General features: G+C 37.1%; 2 protein-coding genes across 5 annotated transcripts in view; both read left to right on the top strand.

Annotated features, from left to right (window-relative positions):
* Positions 1–26,781, top strand: part of UMAD1 (UBAP1-MVB12-associated (UMA) domain containing 1) — a 242,159-nt gene that overhangs the window by 91,347 nt on the left and 124,031 nt on the right. The window lies entirely within an intron of this gene.
* On the top strand, positions 7,516–9,514 carry LOC114901456 (protein transport protein Sec61 subunit alpha-like). The gene is given in 3 exon segments (XM_029233182.1): positions 7,516–7,588; positions 7,657–8,383; positions 8,385–9,514. Coding segments are annotated over 3 exon segments (1,350 nt in total). The 3' UTR covers positions 8,935–9,514.

Genomic DNA, 26,781 nt, shown 5'->3' with positions numbered 1-26,781 from the left:
TCTTTCTCTAGTTCCTTTAGGTGTAAGGTTAGATTGTTAATTTGAGATGTTTTTTGTTTCTTGAGGTAGGATTGTATTACTATAAACTTCCTTCTTAGAACTGCTTTTGCTGCATCCCATAGGTTTTGGATCGTCGTGTTTTCATTGTCATTTGTCGCTAGGTATTTTTTGATTTCCTCTGTGATTTCTTCAGTGATCTCTTGGTTATTTAATAATGTATTGTTTAGCCTCCATGTGTTTGTGTTTTTTACTTTTTTTTTCTCTGTAATTGATTTCTAATCTCATAGCGTTGTGGTCAGAAAAGATGCTTGATACGATGTCAATCTCCTTAAATTTACTGAGCCTTGATTTGTGACCCAGTATGTGACGTATCCTGGAGAATATTCCACGTGCACTCGAGAAGAAAGTGTAATCTGCTGTTTTTGGATGGAATGTCCTATGAGTATCAATTAAATCTATCTGGTGTATTGTGTCATTTAAAGCTTGTGTTTCCTTATTCATTTTCTGTTCGGATGATCTGTGCATTGGTGTAGGTGAGGTGTTAAAGTCCCCCAGTATTACTGTGTTACTGTTGATTTCTTCTTTTATAGCTGTTAGTAGTTGCGTTTTGTATTGAGGTGCTCCTATGGTGGGTGCATATATATTTATAATTGTTATATCTTCTTCTTGGATTGATCCCTTGATCATTGTGTAGTGTCCTTCCTTGTCTCTTGTAACAGGCTTTATTTTAAAGTCTATTTTATCTGATATGAGTATTGCTACTCCATCTTTCTTTTGATTTCCATTTGCATGGAATATCTTTTTCCATCCCCTCGCTTTCAGTCTGTTTGTGTCCCTAGGTCTGTAGTGGGTCTCTTGTAGGCAGCATATATATGGGTCTTGTTTTTGTATCCATTCAGTGAGCCTGTATCTTTTGGTTGGAGCATTTAATCCATTGACGTTTAAGGTACTTATCGATATGTATGTTCCTATTACCATTTTCGTAATTGGTTTGGGTTTGTTTTTATAGGTCCATTTCTTCTCTTGTGTTTCCCACTTAGAGAAGTTCCTTTAGCCTTTGTTGTAGAGCTGGTTTGGTGGTGCTGAATTCTCTTAGCTTTTGCTTTTCTGTAAAGCTTTTGATTTCTCCAGCGAATCTGAATGTGATCCTTGCCAGGTAGATAATCTTGGTTGTAGGTTCTTCCCTTTCATCAGTTTAAATATGTCCTGCCACTCGCTTCTGGCTTGTGGAGTTTCTGCTGAGAAATCAGCTGTTACCCTTATGGGGTTCCCTTGTATGTTATTTGTCGTTTTTCCCTTGCTGCTTTCAATAATTTTTGTCTTCAGTTTTTGCCAATTTGATTACTTTGTGTCTCGGTGTGTTTCTCCTTGGGTTTATCCTGTATGGGACTCTCTGCGCTTCCTGGACTTGGGTTGCTATTTCCTTTCCCATGTTAGGGACGTTTTCAAGTATAATCTCTTCAGATATTTTCTCGGGTCCTTTCTCTCTCTCTTCTCCTTCTAGGACCCCTATAATGCGAATGTTGTTGCGTTTAATGTTGTCCCAGAGGTCCTTAGGCTGTCTTCGTTTCTTTTCATTCTTTTTCTTTATTTTGTTCTGCAGCAGGGAATTCCACCATTCTGTCTTCCAGGTCACTTATCCTTTCTTCTGCCTCAGGTATTCTGCTTTTGGTTCCTTCTGGTGTATTTTTCATTTCAGTTATTGTATTGTTCATCTGTGTTTGTTTGTTCTTTAATTCTTCTAGGTCTTTGTTAAACATTTCTGGCATCTTCTCATTCTTTGCCTCCATTCTTTTTTTTTAACATCTTTATTAGAGTGTAATTGCTTTACAATGGTGTGTTAGTTTCTGCTTTATAACAAAGTGAATCAGTCATACGTATGCATATGTCCCCATATCTCTTCCCTCTTGCGTCTCCCTCCCTCCCACCCTCCCTAACCCATCCCTCTAGGTGGTCACAAAGCACTGAGCTGATCTCCCTGTGCTATGCGGCTGCTTCCCACTAGGTATCTATTTTACGCTTGGTAGTGTATATGTGTCCATGCTACTCTCTCACTTTGTCCCAGCTTACCCTTCCCCCTCCCTGTATCCTCAAGTCCATTCTCTAGTAGGTCTGCGTATTTATTCCCGTCTGGCCCCTAGGTTCTTCATGACCCTTTTTTTGGGCTTTTTTAGATTCCATATATATGTGTTAGCATACGGTATTTGTTTTTCTCTTTCTGACTCATTTCACTCTGTATGACAGTCTCTAGGACCATCCATGTCACTACAAATAACTCAGTTTCGTTCCTTTTTATTGCTGAGTAATACTCCATTGTATATATGTGCCACATCTTCTTTATCCATTCATCTGTTGATGGACACTTAGGTTGCTTCCATGTCCTGGCTATTGTAAATAGAGATGCACTGAACGTTTTGGTACATGACTGTTTTTGAATTATGGTTTTGTCAGCGTATATGCCCAGTAGTGGGATTGCTGGATCTTATGGTAATTCTACTTTTAGTTTTTTAAGGAACCTCCATACTGTTCTCCATAGTGGCTGTATCAATTTACATTCCCACCAACAGTGCAAGAGTGTTCCCTTTTCTCCACACCCTCTCCAGCATTTATTGTTTCTAGATTTTTTGATGATGGCCATTCTGACTGGTGTGAGATGATATCTCATTGTAGTTTTGATTTGCATTTCTCTAATGATTAATGATGTTGAGCATTCTTTCATGTGTTTGTTGGCAATCTGTATATCTTCTTTGGAGAAATGTCTATTTAGGTCTTCTGCCCATTTTTTGATTGGGTTGTTTGTTTTTTGGATATTGAGCTGCATGAGCTGCCTGTAAATTTTGGAGATTAATCCTTTGTCAGTTGCTTCATTTGCAAATATTTTCTCCCATTCTGAGGGTTGTCTTTTGGTCTTGTTTAAGTTTTCCTTTGCTGTGCAAAAGTTTTTAAGTTTCATTAGGTCCCATTTGTTTACTTTTGTTTTTATTTCCATTTCTCTAGGAGTTGGGTCAAAAAGGATCTTGCTGTGATTTATGTCCTAGAGTGTTCTGCCTATGTTTTCCTCTAAGAGTTTGATAGTGTCTGGCCTTACATTTAGGTCTTTAATCCATTTTGAGCTTATTTTTGTGTAATGTGTTACGGAGTGTTCTAATTTCATTCTTTTACATGTAGCTGTCCACTTTTCCCAGCACCACTTTTTCAATAGGCTGTCTTGTTTACACTATATATTCTTGCCTCCTTTATCAAAGATAAGGTGACCATATGTGCGTGGGCTTATCTCTGGGCTTTCTATCCTGTTTCATTGATCTATATTTCTTTTTTTTTGCCAGTACCATACTATCTTGATTACTGTAGCTTTGTAGTATAGTCTGAAGTCAGGGACCCTGATTCCTCCAGCTCCGTTTTTCTTTCTCAAGATTGCTTTGGCTATTCGGGGTCTTTTGTGTTTGCATACTAATTGTGAAATTTTTCGTTCTATCTCTGTGAAAAATGCTGTTGGTAAGGTGATAGGGATTGCATTGAATCTTTAGATTGTTTTGGATAGTATGGTCATTTTCACAGTGTTGATTCTTCCAATCCAAGGGCATGGTATATCTCTCCCCACCTATTTGTATCATCTTTAATTTCTTTCATGAGTTTCTTATAATGTTCTGCATACAGGTCTTTTTTTCCTTAGGTAGGTTTATTCCTAGATATTTTATTCTTTTTGTTGCAATGGTAAATGGGAGTGTTTTCTTAATTTCACGTTCAGATTTTTCCTCATTAGTGTATAGGAATGCAAGAGATTTCTGTGCATTAATTTTGTATCCTGCTACTTTACCGAATTCATTGATTAGCTCTAGAAGTTTTCTGGTGGCATCTTTAGGATTGTCTACACATAATATCATGTAATCTGCAAACAGTGACAGTATTACTTCTTTTTTGATTTGGATTCCTTTTATTTCTTTTTCTTCTCTTATTGCTTTGGCTAAAACTTCCAAAACTGTGTTGTATAATGGTGGTTAGAGTGGGCAACCTTGTCTTGTTCCTGATCTTAGCGGAAATGGTTTCAATTTTTCACCATCGAGGACAATGTTGGCTGTGGGTTTGTCATATATGGCCTTTATTATGTTGAGGAAAGTTCCCTTTATGCCCACTTTCTGGAGGGTTTTTATCATTAATGGGTGTTGAATTTTGTCGAAAGCTTTCTTTGCATCTATTGAGATGATCATATGGCTTTTGTCCTTCAGTTTGTTAATATGGCGTATCACATTGTTTGATTTGCGTGTATTGAAGAATCCTTGCATTCTTGGGATAGACCCCACTTGATCATGGTGTATGATCCTTTTAATGTGCTGTTGGATTCTGTTTGCTAGTATTTTGTTGAGGATTTTTGCATCTATGTTCATCAGTGATATTGACCTCTAGTTTTCTTTCTTTGTGACATCTTCGTCTGGTTTTGGTATCAGGGTGATGGTGGCCTCATAGAATGAGTTTGGGAGTGTTCCTCCCTCTGCTATATTTTGGGGGAGTTTGAGAAGGATAAGTGATAGCTCTTCTCTCAATGGTTGATAGAATTCGCCTGTGAAGCCATCTGGTCCTGGGCCTTTGTTTGTTGGAAGATTTTTAATCACAGTTTCAATTTCAGTGCTTGTGATTGGTCTGTTCATATTTCCTGTTTTCTTCCTGGTTCAGTCTCTGAAGGTTGTGCATTTCTAAGAATTTGTCCATTTCTTCCAGGTTGTCCATTTTATTGGCATATAGTTGCTTGTAGTAATCTCTCATGATCCTTTGTATTTCTGCAGTGTCAGTTGTTACTTCTCCTTTTTCATTTCTAATTCTATTGATTTGAGTCTTCTCCCTTTTTTTCTTGATGAGTCTGGCTAGCGGTTTATCAATTTTGTTTATCTTCTCAAAGAACCAGCTTTTAATTTTATTGATCGTTGCTATCGTTTCCTTCATTATTTTCTTTGCCTCCATTCTTTTTCCGAGGTCCTGGATCATCTTCCCTAACATTATTCTGAATTGTTTTTCTGGAAGATTGCCTATCTCCACTTCCTTTAGTTGTTCTTCTGGGGATTTATCTTGTTTCTTCATCTGGTACATAGCCCTCTGCCTTTTCATCTTGTCTGTCTTTCTGTGAATGGGGTTTTTGTTCCACAGGCTGCAAGATTGTAGTTCTTCTTGCTTCTGCTGTCTGCCCTCTGGTTAATGAGGCTATTTACGAGGCTTGTGAAAGTTTCCTGATGGGAGGGACTGGTGGTGGGTAGAGCTGGCTGTTGCTTTGCTGGGCAGAGCTGAGTAAAACTTTAATCCACTTGTCTGGTGATTGGTGGGGCTGAGTTCCCTCCCTGATGGTTGTTTGGCCTGAGGTGACCCAACACTGGAGCCTATCCAGGCTCCTTGGTGGGGCTAATGGCTGACTCTGGCAGGGCCCACGCCAAGCACTACTTCCCAGAACTTCCGCTGCCAGTGTCCTTGTCCACACAGTTAGCCACAGCCACCCCAACCTCTGTAGGAGACTCTCCAACACTAGCAGGTAGGTCTAGTTCAGTCTCCTATGGGGTCAGTGCTCCTTCCCCTGGGTCCTGATGCGCACACTACTTTGTGTGTACCCTCCGAGAGTGGGGTCTCTGATTCCCGCAGTTCTGTCGGAGTCCTGCAATCAAATCCCGCTAACCTTCAAAGTCTGATTCTCTAGGAATTCCTTCTACCATTGCCGGACCCCCAGATTGGGAAGCCTGGGGCTCAGAACCTTCACTGCAGTGGGTGGACTTCTGTGGTATAAGTGTTCTCCAGTTTGTGAGTCACCCATCCAGCAGTTATGAGATTTGATTTTATTTTGATTGCACCCCTCCTACCGTCTCATTGTGGCTTTTCCTTTGTATTTGGATGTGGGGTACCTTTTTTGGTGAATTACAGTAGCTTCCTGTCGATGATTGTTCAGCAGTTAGTTGTGATTCCGGTGCTCTCACAAGAGGGAGTGAGAGTATGTCCTTCTACTCTGCCATCTTGAGCCAATCTCCTGAACTCTTTACCCTTTAATCATATGTTTTCATGTCTGGAAAGCAACTTACAATGGTTGCTTTCAGGAACAGCGTGTTGGTGGAGAAGGAGACTTTTTACTAATTGATTAATTCAGCAAATATTTATAAAGCACCCATTATGTGCCAGACACTATGTAAAATGTTGGCTATGCAGAGGTGACCAAGATGGACATGGTCCCTGTCTTCATGAATTTAACAACGTAGTGGAAGAGCCAGGCATTTAATATGCACATATGCATACACACACACATATGTATTTACTTACAAATTGTAATGAGTGATATGAAAGAAAAGGATGCTATGAGAGAGAATTCACAAGGGGGAACTAATTTAGGGTAGGAGGTGGCTCAGGAAGTGATATTTGTGCTGAAACTTGAACGATGAATCAGAGTTAGCTGGGCAAGAAGTGGAGGAAAGCATTCCAGGTAGAGGAAACAGCATGTGCAAAAGCCCTGAGGCAGTAAGGATTTTGGCTTACTGGAAGAACTGAAAGAAGACCAATATCACTGAAGTACAGAGGGGAGCAAAAACCTGGGATGAAATTGGATAGGAACAGGCAGGTCAGAATATACAAGGTTTGGCAGTTTGAATTTTGACCTGAAGTGCAAGGGGAAATTATTGAAGGAGTTTTAATCAGAGGAATGATAGTATCTGTTTTTTGTTTGTTTGTTTTAATTTAAAGACCTCACTGGTCTTTAAATTAAAGAGGAGAATCTGTAGGATATAGCCTAGAGCAATAATAAATAGTCCAGGCGAGAGGTAGTGGTCACTTGGACTAGAGTAGTGACAGTAGAAATGGAGAGAAGTGGGCACATTTAGAATGTATTTGGGGATATGGTGGTGGATTATATATGGGGGCAAGGAGGTTCCCTAGAATTAAATAAGTGTCTGATGGCATGAGCCATAGGGTGGAGGATATAGAAGTCTACAGAAGGAACAGGTTTGGGGGGAACATCAAGAGTTCAGTTTTTAGACAAAGTAACTTTTATGTAGTAATGGAGGGTTTTTGTAGAGGTTTGGGCTTACAGTATAAATCTGGGGATTATCAGGGTGCAGATGGTATTTACATCTTTGTGAATGAATGTGATCACCTAGGGAGGGAATGTTGAGAAAGAGAGTCCAGGACCTGGCCCTAGGGAGCTCTAAAACCTAGACCTTGAGTAGAATAGGAGACGTTCACAGATGGACTGAGAAAGAACAGCCAGAGAGTCAAGAGGAAAATACTGAGGAGAAAGGGTGTTGGGAAAGCTAAGAGAAAAGTGTTTCAGTAAGAATTAGACCCATTCTTGTGTAGTTGGAATAAGCTTATATTACCTTTATAATTATATATGTATGTACATCTATATTTTTCTTCCCTAAAAAATGCCTTTTTAATGTATTGGTGGGGCTGGCCGGAGCATGTCGGGAGCGGGCACCGAGATCCAAGCCGTGGGACCCTAGCGAAGGACGTGCCGAGGTCGCTGGGCCCCACCGGGCGGCCCTAGCTGCCGCCATGGGCATCACATTTTTAGACGTTATCAAACCTTTCTGTGCAGTTCTACCAGAAATTCAGAAACCTGAAAGGAAAATCCAGTTTAGAGAGAGAAGGTACTATGGACTGCTATAACTCTTTTCACCTTCTTAGTATGTTGTCAGATACCACTATTTGGAATCATGTCATCAGATTCTGCAGATCCTTTCTACTGGATGAGAGTTATTTTTGCTTTCAACAGAGGAACTTTAATGGAATTGGGTATCTCCCCAGTTGTAACATCTGGTTTGATTATGCAGTTGTTAGCTGAAGCCAAAATCATTGAAGTTGGAGATATACCCAAAGACAGAGCCCTATTCAGTGGAGCCCCAAAACTGTCTGGTATGATCATTACGATTGGGCAAGCCATTGTGTATGTCATGACGGACCTGTATGGGGATCCCGCTGAAATGGGTGCTGGAATCTGTCTCCTTATCATCATTCAGTTGTTTGTTGCTGGTTTGATTGTGCTGCTGTTAGATGAGCTGCTACAGAAGGGTTACGACTTGGGGTCTGGAATTTCACTCTTTATTGCCACCAACACGTGTGAAACCATTGTCTGGAAGGCCTTTAGTCCCACTACCATTAACAGTGGCAGAGGTACTGAGTTTGAGGGTGCAGTCATAGCTGTCTTTCATTTACTGGCCACCAGGACAGACACAGGTCAAGCTCTAACGGAGGCTTTCAATCATCAGAATTTACCCAATCTCATGAACCTCATTGCTACAGTTTTCGTGTTTGCTGTTATATATTTTCAGGGATTTCATGTGGATCTGCCCATTAAGTCGGCCCAGTACTGAGGGCAGTACAGCAGCTACCCCAAGCTCTTCTACACCTCCAACATCCCCATCATCCAACCTGTATGTTATTTCCCAGATGCTGTCAGTTCGATTTTTAGTAAATTTACCAGGCAACTTTTTAGTAAATTTACCAGTACTGTGGGCTGATGTCAGTTGGGGAGGACCTGCTTGTTCTTACCCAGTGGGGGGCCTTTGTTACTACCTTTCTCCTCCTGAGTCCATGGGCGCCATATTTGAGGATCCTGTCCATGTGGTTGTTTATAGCATCTTCATGTTGGGATCATGTGCATTCTTGTCTAAGATGTGGGTAGTGGTGTCTTGTTCCTCAGCCAAAGATGTAGCTGAACAGCTTAAAGAACAGCAAATCGTAATGAGAGGCCACAGGGATACGTCTGTGGTTCATGAGCTTAATAGGTGCATCCCCATAGCAGCTGCGTTTGGCAACTTGTGCATCGGCGCCCTGTCCGTGTTGGCTGACTTCCTCGGGGCCATCGGCTCAGGCACTGGAATTCTGCTTGCAATCACTATTATTTATCAGTATTTTGAAGTATTTGTTAAAGAACAGGCTGAAGTTGACGGGATGGGTGCTTTGTTTTTCTAAATGTTCCAGTATTTCTTTTTGTGTGTGTGAAAGGGAAAATATTTTGACACTCTGTTTTTGTCAGATAATGCTGGCTCCCCTTTTCTCCTCTCACAGTTTGTTTTCAAGTGCTGACCGTCTCATTCCTGAAATGGGCACGGAGCTAAGCCTGTGTTCAGCATTACTACCAGCTGCCTTAACACTGAAGTTTACATTATTCATTAAAAAACCTACATGCAGTGTTGCCTGTGATGCTGGAAACCAATGTACCTGCCTTGCCATGTTCAGTTGTGACGGTGAGATGGTGACGTGGGTCAGTTTTGCACACAACATTCAAGACACTCAATATTCCTCCCACTTGTTTAAAAATAAATGTAATTCAGATTGCCAAAAAAAAAGAAATGTATTGGTATCCAAAAAACAAACCTCACTGTAACTTATAAATGAAATTAACCAGTGAGATGACCTTGGATGAGCTCTCTTTTGGAGCAATTTTTTTAAATGTACACCTATAAAAGACATGTTCAAATGCACGTACAAGATACATACAGAGTGGGAAATATACAACATGCAGAATCCAAGTAGAAATTGTTTTTATAAAATTAGCATCCTGTTTTCCATGTATTATTACATGCCTCTGCTGGTTGGATTAATAGGACTTTAAGAAATATAAATGTTAAGGTCGAGTTTAATTTAGTTTTGATTTCTTGTTTGTTCTGATGTGTCAAACTTGGAAAAGTAGGGATTGCTCTGCCTAAGTATGATTTCCCCTTCGTAGCTGGGTAATATAGCTTTACCAGTCAGACTTCAGGAATATGTCTGGTATTCCCCGAGCCTTTTTACAGTTGCAACAGCTGATGCTACTGAATTATTTTAGCAAATGATAGAATGTTTGCTTGTAGAAGAAAGAATGGTGTAATGGAAAGAGCATGGACTTGGATTCAATTCTAGTTTGAATTCTTACTCCTGCACATTTGCACAGCCTACTTAATCTCTTCATCCTTAGTTTTCTCATGTATGAAGTGGCTATACATAATGAATACCTACTGCACAAAATTTTTGCGAGGACTAAATGAAATCAAGTATGTAAAATGCAGAAGAAAATGTCTTTCACAAAGTGTGCACTTAATAAATGTATTGGGTTTTTTTTGTTAAGTTTATAAAAAATATGGTTTCTGGAGTCTCCTGGCCCTTGCATCCAATGTGCATCAGTCATTATTTTTCTCATCTAAAAAGATTAACATTTATTTTTCATCACAGAAAATGAGATTTTCACCATATATAATATTATTTGTTTATAAATATTAAAAAATTTAAAAATCAAGGCATAACTCATATCAGTATTTGTTACTCTGTTTCTCAATATGCCTTTTCTAAGTGACAACTTCTTAGAGGATTAATTCTTTTAATTAATGAGCCTCACATTTAGAACCAAAATTTTTAGGTAAAGTGATTTTCAGGATTGTCAAGTGAAAAGAATGTAAGTATGAGTAATCACAGATTTGAAATTCTGTATTCATTTATCTGAAATAAGCTTGATTGATGACAGAGTTACTATTGTTTGATGCTTTAATTTTTTTCATCTCCGATATTGATGTTTTATTTCATATAAAACGGCGCTATGGTAGAACATTTGCTCTTCTTTCTGTCGTAATAGACTTGCTTTAAACTAAACTCATCAAAGTGCTATACATTCAAATGCAATCATGTTAAAGTAATAATTCTCAGTGTATTTGAAAAGACTTGCACAGAAATATTTATTGTAAAGCACATGGCTTTTACAGTGCGTGCACTAGGCTGTTTTTGCTTGGTCTGTATTTATGTCTGTGTATCTACATTCCTGTTGAAATCTGAAAGAGGTGCTGTATATTTAAGTATTCAGTTTAGTCACATCAATGTACATTTCTGTTTAAGTATCTGTGTAGAATTGGATTAGAAGCAACACAATCAGATTTGGCTGGTGAGTCAAAATGAAATGTATATAAATTCACTTTTTTACAAATAAGTTGCTCTAAAATCAAAGTAGGAGAATAAATGTAGTGTGAAATGTTACGCAAAATACAGGCACAGCATAATTAGCAAAGGTTAGTAGAAATGCTATTTGTTAAAACCTGAAGTGTAACAGTCAGTTTCCTCACTACAGGAAATAGCAAAGCAGTTAACAAACATCATCTGTCAAAAACAGTGTTAAGGCAGGTTAAGAACCACAAATATACGAAGTTTATAAGTTGTAAAACTGAAAAGGGAATGCATTTGATTTTAATATCTTTTACAAAATTTTTAAATGTTATACTGATTGATTTATTCAATAAAATTTCCAAAATCATGTTAATACTTCCTTTATCTATGGTCTGATAAAATATTTTAGATGTGAGATTTTCCTACTTTGGACAAAGTGCTTCTACTGAAGGAAGAATCTACTCATAATTAAAACTGGGGAAAGTAAGTTATTTTTTTCCGTTCTGCACTTTCTTAAAATTATTGTGGTAAAATATATATAACATAAAATTTTCCATTTTAAATGTACAATTTAGTGGTATTAATTACATTTACAATGTTGTGAAACCATCACCACTGTCTATTTCCAAAACTCTTTCATCACCCTAAACAGAAACTATATTGTTTAATGAAGTCTTTATTGAGATATAATTCATATACTATAACATTAACTTACTTAAAGAGTACAATTCAATGGCTTTTAACATATTCACAGAGTAGAGCACTCGTTGTGTAGTTTTACAGGCAACTCTAGAACCTTTTCATCACTTCAGAAAGAAACTGTACCCAGTAGCAGTTACTTTTCATTTTCCCCAAACTTTCTGCCTCTATAGATTTCCATTTTCTGGACATTTCACACAGTGAAATCATACAATATATTTGATCTTTTCTGACTGGCTTATTTTACTTCTTTTGTGGCTGGGTCCTTTACTTCTTTTACTTTTCAAGGTTCATCCACGTTGGAACATGTATTATTATTCCATTCTTTTTTATTGCTGAATAATATTCCATTGTATGGCTATACCATATTTTGTTTATTCATTCATCAGTTAATAGACATTCAGATTATATCTACTTTTTGGCTAATATTAATAATGCTGCTGTGAATATTTGTGTACAGGTTTTTGAGTATATATGTTTTCATTTCTCTTGGGTATATACCAAGGAGTGGAATTGCTGAGTCATATGGTACTATGTTTAATCATTTGAAAAACTCCAGACTGTTTTGCAAAGGGACTGGCCCATTTTACAGTCCTAAGTGCAGTGTGTGCAAGTTCCAATTTCTCAATATCCTGGCCAATACTAATTGTTACTGTCTGTCTGTCTGTTTTTTCTTGTTTAATTAATTTTTATTGGAGTATACTTGCTTTACAGTGTTGTGTTAGTTTCTGCTGTACAGCAAAGTGAATCAGCTATACATATGCATATATCCCCTCTTTTTTGGATTTCCTTCCCATTTAGGTCACCACAGAGCATCGAGTAGGGTTCCCTGTACTATACAGTAGGTTCTCAGTAGTTATCTGTTTTATACATAATAGTGTATATATGTCAATCCCAATCTCCCAATTCATCCTGTCCCCCCTTCTCCCCCTGTTATCCATACGTCCGTTCTCTATGTCTGTGTCTCTATTTCCGCTTTGCAAATAAGTTCATCTGTATCATATTTCTAGATTCTACATATAAGCAATGTATACGATGTTTGTTTTCCTCTTTCTGACTTACTTCACTCTGTATGACAGCCTCTAGGTCCATCCGCATCTCTACAAATGACCCAATTTTGTTCCTTTATATGGCTGAGTAATATTCTATTGTATATATGTACCACATCTTCTTTATGCATTCTTCTGTTGATGGACATTTAGGTTGCTTCCATGCCCTGGCGATTGTAAATAGTGCTGCAGTGAACATTGGGGTGCATGTATCTTTTTGAATTATGGTTTTCTCTGGGTATATGCCCAGGAGTGGAATTGCTGGATCATATGGTAGTTTTGTTTTTAGTTTAGTTTTTTTTTTTTTTTTTTTGCGGTACGCGGGCCTCTCACTGTTGTGGCCTCTCCCGTTGCGGAGCACAGCCTCCGGATGCGCAGGCTCAGCGGCCATGGCTCACGGACCCAGCCGCTCCGTGACATGTGGGATCTTCCCGGACCGGGGCATGAACCTGTGTCCCCTGCACCGGCAGGCGGACTCTCAACCACTGCGCCACCAGGGAAGCCCGTTTTTAGTTTTTTAAGGAGCCTCCATACTGTTCTCCATAGTGGCTGTATCAATTTACATTCCCACCAACAGTTGTAGGAGGGTTCCCTTTTCTCCACACCCTCTCCAGCATTTATTGTTCATAGATTTTTTGATGGTGACCATTCTGACTGGTGTGAGGTGATACCTCACTGTAATTTTGTTTTGCATTTCTAATAATTAGTGATGTTGAGTATCTTTTCATGTGTTTGTTGGCCATCTGCATGTCTTCTTTGGAGAAATGTTTATTTAGGTCTTCTGCCCATTTTTTGATTGGGTTGTTTGTTTCTTTTTTGATATTGAGCTGCATGAGCTGCTTGTATATTTTGGAGATTAATCCCTTGTCAGTTGCTTCATTTGCAAATATTTTCTCCCATTCTGAGGGTTGGCTTTTCATCTTGTTTATTGTTTCCTTTGCTGTGCAAAAGCTTTTAAGTTTAATTAGGTCCCATTTGTTTATTTTTGTTTTTATTTTCATTACTCTAGGAGGTGGGTCAAAAAAGACCTTGCCTGTCTGTCTTTTTGATTGTAGTCATCCTAGTGGATATGGTGTAGTATCTTATTATGGCTTTGATTTGCATTTAGCTGATGGCTAATGATTTGAGCATTTTTTCATGTGCTTTTTGGCCATTTGTATATTTTCATTGGACCAATGATTATTCAGATTTTTTCCTTATTTTTAACTTGGGTATTTATGTTTTTATTATTGAGTTATAAGAGTTCTTTATATATTCTAGATAAAAGTCTATCACATATATGATTTGCAATTATTTTTTCCCATTCTGTGGGTTGTCTCATAAATCTTTCTTTTTGAGATTCTACTGCTGCTTCTTTCTGATTTCTAATTACATTGTGATGTTATTTTGAGAAATCTGTTCTCCTTATGGGATGTACAGTGACAAACTGAGAAAGGTTATACTTTTATTACTCTGTGCCAAGAAAGGTCATTTTCTAATCCTGCACTCTGTGCTGTAGCATTCAGGAAGCATTTATTTTGGTCCCTGCTTATGTGCTGTACACTGGAACCAACCTCTGGGGGTATAAGGTGGAACTCATTCTTGGTAAGCCTACAGTCTAGTGGACAGGTCAGAAAAAGTTACGTTGTCAGGAAAAGCACTGTATCTTTACAAAGCAAGGAGAGTTTATTTTATTAGATTTATGATGTAAACTTACAAGTAGTGGAAGGAGACTTGAAAATCACCGAGTCTATTTTACTTAATGATGTGTAAAACTAGTCTAGTGCAGTGATTTCCAACAAACGGTCTGTTTCCCCACATTTTCCACTGCCCCTCATCAGAGCTCCTGCTCAGTCTCTCTGAGCCCTGGAAGCTGATCATGCGGGCACATTATTTTTGTCATTTCCCAGGCTGTTATTCTCTCCTCTTACTCAAGTCTTATCTAGAACCCAAGGCCTGCCTTAAGGCCCCTCATGACTGGTACGTTTATGATAACTGATGATCATTTCTTTCTCTGATTAGTATAGTACTTTCGAACTTTGTGTCTTAACTAATAGTCTCATGTTTGAATGCTTAGTTGCCCTCATAGCTTAATTGTACCATAGAGTTCAGACCATTTATTTCTTTGGGACACTACTCATGGAACCGGTTGGAATAAACATGATAAAAGCAAGAGTTTCTGTTTTAACTTGGTAAAATCATTTGGAAAAGTGATGGAGGGAAACATTCTCTGGGCAAAATCAGATAGCAATGAGTTAGCATATGCATTAGTTGACATAGTTAATTAAACAAGCTGTTATGTTGAGTTGAAGGCAAGGAAAATATACAGTCAGTTATATTTGAGGCTATTTAGCATGTTTCTTTTTTCTACCCCCAGATTTTTCATGGGATATGCAGTTTTAGTAGGTTAACTTGGAGCTCTCATATGTTTAAAGTTTTCAATTTCACACATGTTTTCTAAATACGTGCACATAGTTTTTGCTTTTGCTACCAGCCTAATAAAAGCCTCTTGTGAATGCTTATCACCTTGTAAAGTAGTTACCAGAGCTACAGTAAAATTTGCCTGCAAGTGAAAAGGCTTTGACTTCCCTAGAGGGAGAATAAAAAACATATGAGACAAATAGCAGCAACTGAAATTATCTGGTGTAGAAAGTGGCAGAATGCCAACCAAATGCTCTGTCCCTAAAATGTTTTAAATTTTTATCTCAGCTCACTAAAAAGACCACCTTGTTTAAAGAACTTCAAACACAAACTTGGAAATGTCTCATTATTTTGGTACAGTTTACACAAACAATCCCCTTTTTTTTATTGCTATCTTCAGGGATTAAGGTCCTGTAGATTTAAAAGAATTTTTTTTAAGATGTTTATATCCCTTCTTAAAAATGGAGTGTTTGTATATGTGTGTTGTTTGTGTGTAACTTGTTACTGAAAGTTATTGCCATGTTTTTGATACTTCATATATCTAATTAGAAATGGTGTTGATTGCTCAGTAGGCAAAGTGGCCTTCAAGTGCATGGTGAGAAATAGTAATGAGATACCTTCACTAGCCCGTAGGCCATGAGGACTCTTCCTAAATAATAGAGATGCAAGGGGTTGATAAATCCTACTATTGTTTTGGAGTTGCCTTGGGAGGATATTATGTAGTGATGTTTTGATGTCTGTCCTAGGGCAGAGGACAACTCTAGCCTTGCTTTGCTCAGAAGTATTGATATTTGTTTTGAAGTTATCATTTAGAAAAGTCACTCACCCTTTTTCCTTTATAACTCTTAAAATTCTTAGAAAAGTCCTAGTCCTAGAAAGCCCAGTTATTGTTTAATACATTTTATTTAATTAATAATCACTCTTATTTTTTCTACAATTATTAATACTGTTCCATTTGTTGAATACTTTGTCTTATAGAGCATTTCATACATGCTACTTTATTTGATCCTTTCAGAAATCCCTAGAACAAGGCAGAGCAAATGCCTTTTTCCTGGTTTATGGATGAGGAAAACTGAGGCTCAAAAATATCCAGTGACTTGGAAAGGTCACCAGGTAGTAGTAGATCATGGGGTTTCTTCCACGGCTCTACAGTGTTACTCAGAAAGCATCAAATCTTGGGTTATTGTGATACTTAGCAATTATGAAATATATTTTTGCTCAGAAATAAAAAAATTCTTTTAACCAATTGAAACTGCCAGAAAGGCTGCCAGGGTAGTAACTCAAAACAGAGTGGAGACCGAAGGTTTTGGTCCTTTCATGTGAAGCGCTGAGCCCACTAGGTCAAGGTTTTGAGAAATGGGAAATCTTCATTGTTGCTTCCTGAGTTTCTCTCTGAAACTGTTTCTCTCTATAACTGAAAATTCGGCTGTCATTATTTTCAGCTTAACAGGTAATTTTCCTTGAAGGAAAAGGAAAGTTTGCTGTGTTCTTGGAAGAAAGTACAGAAATTAAATCTGAATCATTAAATTATTAGAGAATGTGCTGTTTCTGGGCCCAAAAATAGGAAAACAAAGTATAATCATCTAATAAGTCATTATATGTTTTATTGTATGCATTATGTTTTATTTTATATATAAAATTAAATATTTTATTTTATTTATGTTTTATTATATACTTGTTTATGTCATAAGGTGAAACCAAATTCTGTTCCATGGATTAGAACATAATATAAATTCAGTACCTATTTGTAAAATACAGATTTATAGAAATATTATGGAACTAATGATGACATTTTGATATTGCTGCTGCTACAGAACTAGATGACCAGTCCCAGAATTGCAATATGAATTAATCACTCAATCTCGTTAGAGCTGCTGTAAATTTTTTTAAAGGGAGCAGGTGAGATAGGACTTATCTTTGCCTTGGATTTATATTTATAGCAAAGTAATCAGCATTGTGCTGTGGCGGTATATTAATAATACAATCATAATGCTGATGCACCTATTTACCAAAGTTTGTGAAATATATTTTACCTTTTCATAGCTGTTCAAATGCTATATATCATGTTGCTCTTCTGAAAATGGTAGTACATTTTAATATATGTTTAAGTTTTTAAAATTATTTTTAAAATTAAAAATTTAGGGAGAAGAATTATAATATTTATTAGTACAATAATACTTTGGGATTTAGCTCTGTCAGCCTAGAACCAGGCATGGCCATCAATGAATCTAACATCCAACTTCCTACACTCCAGATACCCCTTTGCATCCCATTTTATCGCTGTGCTAGAGACGTCCCATCATACGAGATTTTCCTCCATCCTTGGCTCCTCTTAAGTCAGTGTGATTACATTAATTTCTATATTTGCTTTTTTTTATTTGTTTTTCAAAAATTTCCCTTGCTGGCGCTTCTGAAAGTTCTAGCCTATAGCCTTTCCATTCTTGGTGTTGGTATTTTATAATAGATTTGAAGAAAAATTGTGTGGGATTCCAAGGAAAATATCTATCAATTACCTTTTTTTTGAAGTTAAAATGAATGCTGAAACAATTCCACAATAAATACAGTGAGATTTAATGTGTTAAATGAATTTAAATTGTTTTGACAATTTTTCTTGAAGGACTCTTTTCTGAGTTTTTATAATCTCACTTAAGTAAGAATATAAGGTGGTTTAATTACTTTCTAGCAGCACACACTCTAACAGCCAACATTCCAGGTTAAAGCTATGTGTCTTCTTTGGGTTTGAACTGTTTCTATTTAATCCAAGGGAAAATATTTGAGGGACATTAGTTGATGCATTTTCCAGAAATGGAAGTCGGTAAGTATTTTCTTCATAGCTTATAGAATATTTAGCAATTCGAGCCTTTAATATTTAATTTTGTAACATTCTCAGTACTGGCAGCAAAGGCTTCCTCCAGAAATAGTGAGAAATGATGTGAATTCCCTTCTTGGTATGTTTAGGAGGGCAAGTCATAAATCTTTAGCCTCATATTTTTCTAAAATAAAACCAGGCGTATATCTGCTCTGATCTAATATGCAGATGTAATGAAAATATTCACAGAGTAGTATATGTTAAGATTTTGAAAGTTCTCACAAAAGGTGGCATAAACTGAAACTGTTATTATGCAGAAATCTAAGCTGTAATTATTCTTTTCTGTGATAGTTTATCTAAGTTCTGTAAAAACTTTAATAACGTTAAGTACTAATGAAAGGACCTTGTGTGTCACATTTGCATTCATAAATATCCATGAAGGATCTCTTTCACCAATGTTATTCAATCTTACTCCAGGACAAGGTCAGACATTGATTATGTTTGACAGTTTTAACAAAAGTGAATAGGGAAGATAGATTTTCTTAATTATATTGCTAGAATGGTGAGGGGCAACGATCTTTAATATGTAGTATAATATAGAAAGAGGAATGTTAATGGAGTAGAATAACGGTCAGTTACAACAATAATAATAACTACTATTTAATGAGCATCTGCTAGATGCTGGGCCACATAATAGCTCTTTATGTGTGTTTTATATAATGGGATTTTAGAAAATATCTTAAGACGTTCAGACAGCGTTATACCCATTTGCCCAAATACGGAAAATGAAGTTCCAAGAAATTAAATGATGTGCCTAAAGCTTCCCAGCTAGAGTCCATTTCACATACATCAGACTCTACTAGCCCAAGCTGCTTGTCAATGTTTGATTACCTGTGATCAGAGATAAAGGATTGTTAATGTACAAGTTGTTTATTTGGCTCAGAATTGTGTTTGTGCTTTTAAATTTGAATTAACTGTCCTTGGCAGTTTGGAATTTACAACATGATGGGAGATAGTAAAACACTCAAATTAGTGTGCATATCTTGATTTTAGCTTCTCCGATCACTCTCATTTCATATTACATGTGATTCATATTTTTCTTATATTTAACAAACACATATGCAGCCCGAGTGTGTACCAGGCGCTGCTCTCAGTATTTATGAACACGAATTCATTTAATGCTCACAGCATCTCTATGGGGTATTATTTTATCCCTGTTTTACCGATGAGATAACTGAGGCACAGAGAAGTTAAGTGACTTGCTCAAAACCACGGATAGAAAGTGGCTGAGCTGGGATTTGAACCCAGTCAGTTTGGCTCTTAAGAGTTCGTGTTCTTAACTATGTGTATTTTTCAGATTTGACAGAATTTCGTGAAAGCCATAACTAAAACCTATTGCTGGACTTCCAAGAGTTAGAGGGTAAATGGAGATAATAAATAGTGTCAATAAAATATTTAAGAAGTAATGACCCCCAATAAGAGCTTGGGATTCTCTATGTTAAAAATAAAAGATGAATTGTAAAGAGAAACTGAAAACAGCTTTAATTGTGGAAGAAGCCAGTTTTGACTGCTACTTTATAGATTGTTCAATGTTGTGCAGGCTTCCTTTTGTGTACATAGCTGAGCAGTGTGAATATAATGTCCTCATTACTGTTTCCTATGTTGTACCACTAGTTACATTACTTCCACTAATGAAGTATGGAGCTCTGTGATGACTATTGCCCACCCCAACTATATGTGTCATGGCTTTAGCCCATATAAATGAGTTTTTAAAAAATGGATCTATGGGGCAACTGAGACTTTCAGAGTCGTTACATTAAGATAGGGCTAACGTTTCCCGAGCTTTAGAGAGAGAGAGGCTGGATGCATCAATCAAAACAATGGATTGCTGAAACTGAAACTGAAGAAGTCTCTGAAAAACAGTCAGAAATTTTTGGTTAAGATTTCAACTTGTATGAACCTCAACTTCGGCAAAAACTGAGATGAAGCAATTTTAGCTGTGTCAAGTAGGAAGGAAGGTTAGAGTTTGCTGCTCTAAGACCTCCTGGAAGTGTACTTCAGCCTGAAATTGAATATTCATTGTGGAGGTGGAGGGACAGGTGGGGAGAAACGCCGAACTCCTTAAGCTAAGGAAGGACCTTTGGCTTAAACTGGGTCTTCTGACTCCTCTGTTTACCTGTAATCAGAGGCAAGTTTACCAGAAGTTGATTGACTGGGATTTAGGTTTCAGGGCCCCTTCCTTGCACAGGCCCCCCTCCAAGGCCCTGGGAAGATCTCTAGCTGTGTATTCACAGGGCCATATGGTCTTGCAAAATTCGAAGAATTTTAAGATATTTAAAACACAATTAGTTAAGACTGCTGTCCCTTTTCTGCCCTGACCCTCCTTCCATCACATTTCTTCACATCTTAGATTGCTCTGGAGTGATCACAGGCATTTTTTTTGGATCTGGCTTAAAGGGAAGTTGAGCTGGGAATATACGACTTTAACTGCAGTTTAAAAGATGTTTCAGGAGTGTTTCAATAAGACAACTGAGAAATTACAGATTCCCAATTCAAACATATATTAAGGGTTACTTCTTTTTTTTTTTTTTTAACCACTACCTTTATTTATTAAAGAACTGAGAAAATTCAGATAATGGAACATAAAACTAAAGCAATAAAAATGGTGAAATAAACAGAAACTATTCTGATGACCAAAAGTATATTGTAAAAAAAAATTCAGATTATCCCCAAAGCAGTAATTCATTTGAGAAGAAGAAATTCCAAATAGAATAAATAGGCTTGATGATTGTTTGAAGATCTAGTTAACAAAGAGAGGTGAATGATAGGAATACATCGGGAAAAGAGTTATGTTTCTTGCTGATTTGTCCACAATATGGAGAAAGTTAACAAAAAACTTCATAATATGTGTCTGCAATCAGCTTTATAGTTAATGAGTGCCTGCAATTTGAAGAATACTTGGGATTAGTTGCCACGGAAGAAACTGAAACACCCTGATGTTTTGCAGCTCACATATGAAAGTAACTTTATAGAAGTTTTCCCAAATTTGACAATGATCCTAAAAATTGACTTGAGTTGTGAAGTTAAAGGAACCTTTCCTAGACATATATTTCTAAACAACTATGTTCCTGTACCACAATTAGAAGAAACATTAAATTATTCTTTAATTTTATATGTGGAAAATTATATTATAATATTGTCATTTGTCAAAATGTGGATAGCCAAAAATTTTAGGGAAAAAAAGGTATTATAGAGGTTTGCCAGATGATTAATTAATAAAAATAGGATGATATTTTTCTGGGTTTTGTGATGTTTGTGGTGTTTTCAGGTGTTTAAAATTTGTAAATTTTTATCACTTCTAAATGCATTTTCACTTTCTTATATAATTTTGCATTCCTAATTTTGTATTCGTCAAAAGGGCTTTAAAAATTGTATAAGCTTCAGATCCCTTACAACTTGCATCTGCCCCTGCCTTTTTAATTTGAAAAAAAAAAAATTTATTTTGTGGCAGAAGGCATAAAGTTGAGAAGTAAAAGGCCCATCCCTTGCCCTCAGTTCTAAGCCCCAGAAACAGGTTTAACCTTTCCTATATGTTTTCTACAGTTGTTAGATCTGCTTTGTCCAATAACGTAGACTCTAGCCACATGTGGCTATGGAACCCTTGAAATGTGACTAAGTACTGAATTTTTAATTTCATTTAAATTTTGCTTAATTCCATTTAATTTCAGTGAACTTAAGTTTGAAATGAATACCCAAAATATTTATTAGAAAAGTTTTAAGTATGTTTAGAACAATTTGGGTATGAAAATACTTCGGCTTTAAATTTTGAGAAATCTGGTGCATGTGTATGCTTGTTTCCACAAAGAGGATCATACTCTGCGTATACTGTTCTGCATCTTAGCTTTTAACTATATGTTTGGCACATCTTTCCTTAGCAACTTACAAATTTATCTCATTCATTTATTAGCAGCATAATATTCTATTCTATTTGTACAACCTTTTTTCACACAGTTGCTGGAGTGATTTTTTTTTTTTTAGTGTAAGTGAGATTGGGTCATTCCTGTGTTCAAAACCCTCCACCGGCTTTAAATCTATCTCAAAATAAAACCACTTATCTTTAGTCTGTGCCTAAGGCCTAATTTGACCTATTCCCTCACTGCTTTTCTGCTCACTTCCGGGTAGGATAAGCATCTATGCATCGGTAAAGTGGGGATTAAACACGGGTACTTCTTTCTTTTAAAAACCTCTGTCAGAAATATCACTACTAAAGTGAAGTCTCTCCACTTACAAAATTGAGTTTCTCACTTATCTGACCACCACCAACTCCTTTTAAAGCAAAGAAGTCCTGTTTTCCTTCACCAGTAGTGCTCACTAAAGTAAAAGAAACCTTGTTAACCAAAGTAAAAAAATGTTGTAGGCTCCCTCTAATCAAGAGCACATTTAAAGGAGGAAATGGTGGGATGGCAGATAGCTGACGTACACAGTGTCTTAAGAATTTGGTGCTTCTTTATTGCTAGATTAAATTTCAGAATTTGGAGTCTAAATTTTCCCTTTCACATCTGGTGGCACTTTTTTTTAATCAGTGTGCAAAAAGGAGAAAAATCTGTCTGCCTCGTCTCATGCCTGTCACTACAGTCCAGCCTATGCCAGCCTTAAGGAAAAGCCTTTTGCATTGGCAAGGAGACTCCAAAATGGTTTCCAAGCGTATGAAAAGTAAAGGAAGAGTTTTACAGAAAAATATAAGAATTTTTTTAAACTGGAATGGTATAAAGTAAAAAAACAATTAAACAATGAAATGTAAAAACTTGCTGGCCCAGTGTGTACATGTTAGTGTTCCAGTGCTCCTAGTGTAAGGCAGACTCCTGTGATCTATTTAAGCATGTAAATTTTTGGAGGATTTATGATTATTGACAGCTAAAGGGATTATAATGCATGGTATGGTGATAGTTGTAAACACATGGACTGGCACACATTTATCACTGATAAATGTGTTTTGTGGACAAAATGAATAAACAAGGTTACCATGCTGCTTTCAGTAAGTAGTGTTTGTTAGGGCATTGTGCCCTGAGAGCATGGGTCTAGAGAAATCAGGGGTGAATTAAACAAAAAGAAAGGAATATGAAGTTATGGCAGAGAAGCAGTAAACTCTAAAACTGAGGATACCCTGAAGTAGGACCCTAAAGGGCAAAGACGATTATTGAGAAACGAAAAGATAGCCTTTTGTGCCTAAGACTAGGCAAGTGATGACCCCAGTTTGGCATTGTCAAAACTTTTTAGAGTAAGGCTTGAATGAAATCAGGAGTGAGGACAGGTGGTGGATTGCCTTCTCAGAGAAGTTGAAAATTGAAGTGGAAGTGTATCTGAATTGAGTGTCACTTGAGACTGTTTATGAAGAAAGTGACAGAAAATCGGACTATTCCTGGCTTATAAATAAAATGGGCGTTAATTGGCTCTTCTACGCAGACAGTGCATGAGTCAGGCCGACTTTAGGCATGCCCTGATTCAGGTTCTAAAGAAGGCCCAGAATCTTTGGCTTTACATTTCACCCCTGCGTGTAGGCCTGGTCTTCAGACTTGCTGCCCCCCTCTGGTGGCAGGATGGCCACAGCAGCCCCAGGCCTGTTCTTTGATGTATGTGTTGGTCACCATTGTCTCCACACTGGGGGTTGCCTTTCCCACTCTTCAGGGTGTCTTTTAATAAGCAAGTTTTTAATTTTAATGTTGAATTGATCAATCTTTTCCCCTTTCAGTTAGTACTTTATGGGTCTGTACAGGTAATCTTTGCCTACCTCAAGTTCAAGACAATATTCCCTTATGTTATCTTTTAGTCAGTACTGTTTTACCAATCATGTATAGAGTAATAGTCTGCTCAGAATTTCTTTAAAGTTTCTGAATCATTCTACTCTGTGACCAGGGTTGAGGATCGCTGGCCTAGATGGTGCTGAGAGTCTTCCCGAGATTCCTGGATGTTGCCACAGCGTGGGGCACCTGCTCACCCCAGAAGAGATGAGCAGTTTGGTAGAACACCTGTGTTGATCTATTTTGTGGCAAACTAATATGCATAAAAGCTTTTCATTTTAAATGAATAGGATTTTGCCTTTTTTTGAGAGATGAGTTACTACTTTTATTAAGAGGTGAGTGATGTGAATGTGTTAGTGGTTAGTAAATAGAGAAAAATCAATTATATGTTCAGGGTGCCGTCTTGGATTCTGAGATCTTGAGACACTTCAACTTCAGGACTCCTTGAGCCTTTATTTTTGACATCGTTGCACATGTAAGGTATCCAAGATGTGAGAAAATAAAATTATTCCAGATGTTGCACCTTTTTCATTTTTTAGAATGTTTCCATCTAATCCTCTCCCCCAAAGAAAAATTCCCCTTGGAATTGCTTCTGTTATTATTTGTATTCGTTTTTAAACGTTGACAACCATGTGGACATAGTACAGGTGGTTTTGTAAGAGAGTGAGTTATAAAGTTCTTTGTACCGTGCTGTAGAAGAGGAAATACTTAAAAATTACCAAAGCAAAGCTGCTTTAGAAGCAATTGAACATGTTTTGGAGCAAGATGTAAGTTAGGTAACTTTTTTTTTGAAGATGAGTTAACAGATATTTGGTAATTATAATTTTGGATAGACAGAAAGGCAGCAATATACTGATTACATGTCAGACTCTGGCTAGAATCCTCCCTCCACCACTTGCTAACTATGTGGCCTTGGCAAGTCCTTTAACCTTTCTGAAATGAACATGATAGTCATTCCTACCTCATAGGGGCATTGTATGGATTAAATAGAAAATGCAGAGAATGCAGATAAGGCTCAAAGCTATCAATGCCTGGTACATAGTATGTGCTCACTAAATCGTGGTTATTCCCTTGGTTCTGCCTCCATCACCATTCCAGAGGCTGCAGCAGGATCTGTGTTGTGTTTGATCGTATCTCCTCATGGTCCCTCACAGTGGGGGGATTGGGGAGGCGCACCCTAAAGTCAACATGCAAAAGTTGAGGGAAGGATCTGGAGTGTGATTTATTTAAAATTTTCTAAAAATGTGTTTACTTAGTTGGATTTTTTTGTTTGTTTTTGTTATGTTATTTTGAGAACCAGAGACTTCTTTGCTTCCTTGCTCTCACATAGCCTATGCCAATGGTCTTGAACCCCTCAACATCTGCCTAGTCTTTATGTATCTGCGTTTATGCTGAATTTTGGTAGTACATATCTCAAAAGACAAAGTGTAAGAGATGTTTTTAATGCTTCTTATCTTGAAATTTTATTATATAATAATTAAGTTTCACGAAAGTTATGAAGTATAATATAATCATCCATGTATCTAACACTAGCTTTAGAAATGAAACACTACAGATGGGTACTGCAGAAGCTGCCTGTGTACCCCTTCAGCCCCCATAGAAGTAGCCACTCATTCCCAAGTCATTTTCTTATACTTTTACCACATATGGTATATAATTCCAAACTATATATAGTATTGTTTTGCTTGTTTTAAAAGTTTATATAAGTACTGTTATTTTCTTTGTCTTCTGCTGCAATTTGCTTTTTCTAGTCAGTGCTGCATTTGTCAGATTCATCTGTGTTGATATTTGTAGTTGATATTTATCTAGTCCATTCATTTTTACTACTGTATAGTATTTCTTTGCATGAAGATACCATAATTTATTTACCCCTTCTCCTGGTAGCAGGCATTTATACCCTGTCTCATAGACAATGCTGCCATCAACAGTTCTGTATATGTTTTGCTTCACAGAACTTTGTACCTTTAGTTTAGTTTTGTTTGTTTTTATACAGGAGAGGAATTGTTTTTTTTAGTCTAGTCACATTTTGTGGGCCTCAGTTTTTTCATTATAGTGGTAGTAAGATTGAACTACAGACAGTCCCTGACTTACGATGCTTCAACTTAACGATATTTCAACTTTACAATGGCATAATATGCATTCCGTAGAAACTGTCCTTTGAATATTGGATTTTGATCTTTTTCTGGTCTAGCAATATGCAGTATGATCACACAATCATGAGGGTAAACAACTGATACACTGACAACCATTCTGTACCCCTATAACCATTCTGTTTTTCACTTTCAGTATAGTCTTCAATAAATTACATAAGATAGTCCACAGTTTATTATCAAATAGGATTTGTGTTAAATAATTTTACCCAACTGTAGGCTAATATAAGTGTTCTGAGCACATTTAAGGCAGGCTGGGCTAAGCTATGATGTTTGGTAGGTTAGGTGTATTAAATGCATTTATGACTTATGATAGTTTCTACTTAACCCCATTGTAAGTCAAGGAAGATCTATCTCTCTTTTATATCTTTTCTAGTTCAAAATTGCATTTTTATATAGGTTATTTAACTAGGTAGTGTGAATTACTGGATTTTGTTATTAGTACAATTTCACAGTCCCATTAGTGTATCTCTTCAAGTCATTCTGTAGGATGTGGATTTTACTTTTGCAAGGGAAGGTTCCATTTTGAACGTTTTTGAGGACAAAAGTATTTGCACTAACCATATGACCCAGCAATCCCGCTACTGGGCACCTACCCAGGGAAAACTATAATTCAAAAAGACACATGCACCCCAATGTTCATTGCAGCACTATTTACAATAGCCAGGTCAGGGATGCAACCTAAATGCCCATCGACAGACGAATGGGTAAAGAAGATGTGGTACATAGATACAGTGGAATATTAGTCATAAAAAGGAATGAAATTGGGTCATTTTAGAGACGTGGATGGACCTAGACACTGTCATACAGAGTGAAGTAAGTCAGAAAGAGAAAAACAAATATCGTATATTAACGCATATATGTGGAAGCTAGAAAAATGGTACAGATGAACCGGTTTGCAAGGCAGAAATAGAGACACAGGTGTAGGGAACAAACGTATGGACACCAAGTGGGGAAAGCGGTGTGTGTGTGTGATGAATTGGGAGATGGGGATTGACATGTAT

Source organism: Monodon monoceros, unplaced genomic scaffold (assembly GCF_005190385.1).
Source record: "Monodon monoceros isolate NGI ecotype Baffin Bay Population unplaced genomic scaffold, NGI_Narwhal_1 Super_Scaffold_2, whole genome shotgun sequence".
Classification (NCBI taxonomy): domain Eukaryota; kingdom Metazoa; phylum Chordata; class Mammalia; order Artiodactyla; family Monodontidae; genus Monodon; species Monodon monoceros.
Note: the sequence above shows the minus strand (reverse complement) of the source record. Positions and strands in the feature narration are given on the sequence as shown.